Source organism: Dipodomys ordii, unplaced genomic scaffold (genome assembly GCF_000151885.1).
Source record: "Dipodomys ordii isolate 6190 unplaced genomic scaffold, Dord_2.0 Scaffold165, whole genome shotgun sequence".
Taxonomy (NCBI): domain Eukaryota; kingdom Metazoa; phylum Chordata; class Mammalia; order Rodentia; family Heteromyidae; genus Dipodomys; species Dipodomys ordii.
The window spans coordinates 387,456-389,485 of NW_012267381.1; the positions used below are offsets into that span (position 1 = coordinate 387,456).

At 48.2% G+C, this 2,030-nt stretch overlaps 1 protein-coding gene across 2 annotated transcripts in view; it reads right to left on the bottom strand.

Moving 5' to 3' along the window:
• The window catches only part of Dcaf7 (DDB1 and CUL4 associated factor 7), a 26,854-nt gene extending 24,824 nt beyond the window's left edge, over positions 1-2,030 (bottom strand). Inside the window, exon 1 of one of the 2 annotated variants that reach the window (XM_013033270.1) lies at positions 1,639-2,030. In XM_013033270.1, coding sequence (XP_012888724.1) covers positions 1,639-1,776 — 138 coding nt within the window. In that variant the 5' untranslated portion in view covers positions 1,777-2,030. The remainder of the gene's footprint in view (positions 1-1,638) is intronic. The other variant, XM_013033272.1, reaches the window with a different exon arrangement.

Consider the following 2,030-nt stretch of genomic DNA (forward strand, 5'->3'; position numbering starts at 1 on the left):
CCAAAAAAAAAAAACAAAAACAAAACAAAAAAAAATAAATGATAGTTCTCCATGGTCTTAATCTTACTAACACAGTGTCCACCACATCAGGACCTTGAACTCTATTCCTAGTTTGGCTATGGGAGAAACAAGCACCAGTGAAAAGAAATAAAGTTAGGTCTTACTTAAAGAAGGGTGGATCAGCTGGCATGGGATTTGTCTGTAAACTGCTTGTATATGTGAAATGTCTGGGCAATGAGAGTTCATCCTCTTTATCCATCTCTCAAAGGGACACAAAGAAGTCAGAAGCAGATATGTTCCTGAAACATTACTAATTTAAAATATTCAAGTATTTTTTGTTTTTGTTTTTGGTCTTTTTCCTGCCAGTCCAGGGGCTTGAACTCAAGTCCTGGGCACTGTCCCTGAGCTATTTTTGCTCAAGGTTAGCGCTCTATCACTTGAGCCACGGCGCCACTTCTGGCTTTTTCAGTGTATGTGGTACTGAAGAGTGGAACCCAGGGCCTCATGCATGCAAGGCGAGCACTCTACCAATAAGCCACCTTCCCCGCCTCTCAAGTGTTTTTTTTTATTGGAACTTCGTATGTAAAACAAAACCCCTTTCCTATAGCAAACTATGAGTCAGATACAGGTTAACTGGCCCATCCAATATCTCACAGTTAGTCATGGACCAAAACCAGAGCCCACCTTAGATCCACCTGTTTTGTTTTTTAATCTCAGGACCACACTTGTCACCATCTACAGATTTCTTCTTAAATCTGCTGCTCAGGTAGCAAGCAGGAGTACTGGTTTTAAATACTATTAGCCAAAGCTTTTAATTGCTCTGATCACAATCACTCACAACTTTTCCTCTAAGAGAGGAAATGAAAGAGAGAGAAATGAAAGAAATGAAAGAGAGAAATGAAAGAAAATTCTTCCCAACAACTTTCAAAACTACATTTAATCCACACTACCAGCTAAAAGGCTTTCCCCTTTCTACCAGTGCTTAGATGAAAGATTCTCAAGTTGATAATATACCCAGCAAGATTTGCTCTTCAAAGTTGTAAATCCACATGAAGGCAACCAAGAAAAGATTAGGCCCAAAGTCATCTTTCTCTATTTAGAAACAATGACAGGATCGTGCCATCGACCAAGATCTCCACGAACAAATTGCTTTGGAGAGGATGGACGTCAGAGAGCAACAGCAATGACCAATCCTGGGAGCAGGGCTTAGTATCCCCCGCCTTACGTGGGGGTGGGGAGTGGTGGGGAGGAGTGGACAACGAAACCCGTACAATAAACAGCACTAACCTCTTAATGACCAAGAGTGCACGATCACTAACCCTCTCACAAATCGTAGAGAACCTGAATTTTCCTTCACAGCATCCACCCCCACCCCAAAGCACTGCGATAAGACTTGGAGAAGGGAGGGAAGGGGAACAGGCAAGACAGACGGCCTAAGCTTTGGGACCCGTTACCACTACGAAATACCTGTCTGCCTCAGGCAAATCACAACTCCGTGCCTCGGTTTCCCCACAACACAGAAACGCTGTCAGGACTAAAGGAGGCAGCGAATGGAGCCACATAGAGAGACGGAGGGTTCCGGATGTTCCCCGGGACTCGCTCCCGGCCAGCTCCGTTCGGAGCCCCCGTGCGGCCCACCTTGTTGTTGTACTCCTCCACGAAGCTGCCCAGCGCCAGGCGAAAGCGTTTGTCGGGCCGCACGCTCCAGTTCATGGCGTAGACGGTCCAGGGCGCTTCATACTTGTAAATCTCCTTCCGTTTGCCGTGCAGAGACATGGTGGCAGCTGGGCCGCAGAGCTGGCGAGAGCTGCAGCAGGCTGGGCGCGAATCAGGCGGGGAGCCGGGCCTAGGACCAAGGAGTCCGCAGGGAGGAGGAGTCGGGGGGCGGGCAAGAACGGCCTAGCCCACAAGTGGAGCCTCAGCAACAAACGACGTCCTCGGAGCCCGACCCCCAGTTTCAAACCAGCTTGGGCACCGACAACAACCACCTTCCGTTTGGAATGCCGCCCCGCCCTCCTGGAACGGAAGCC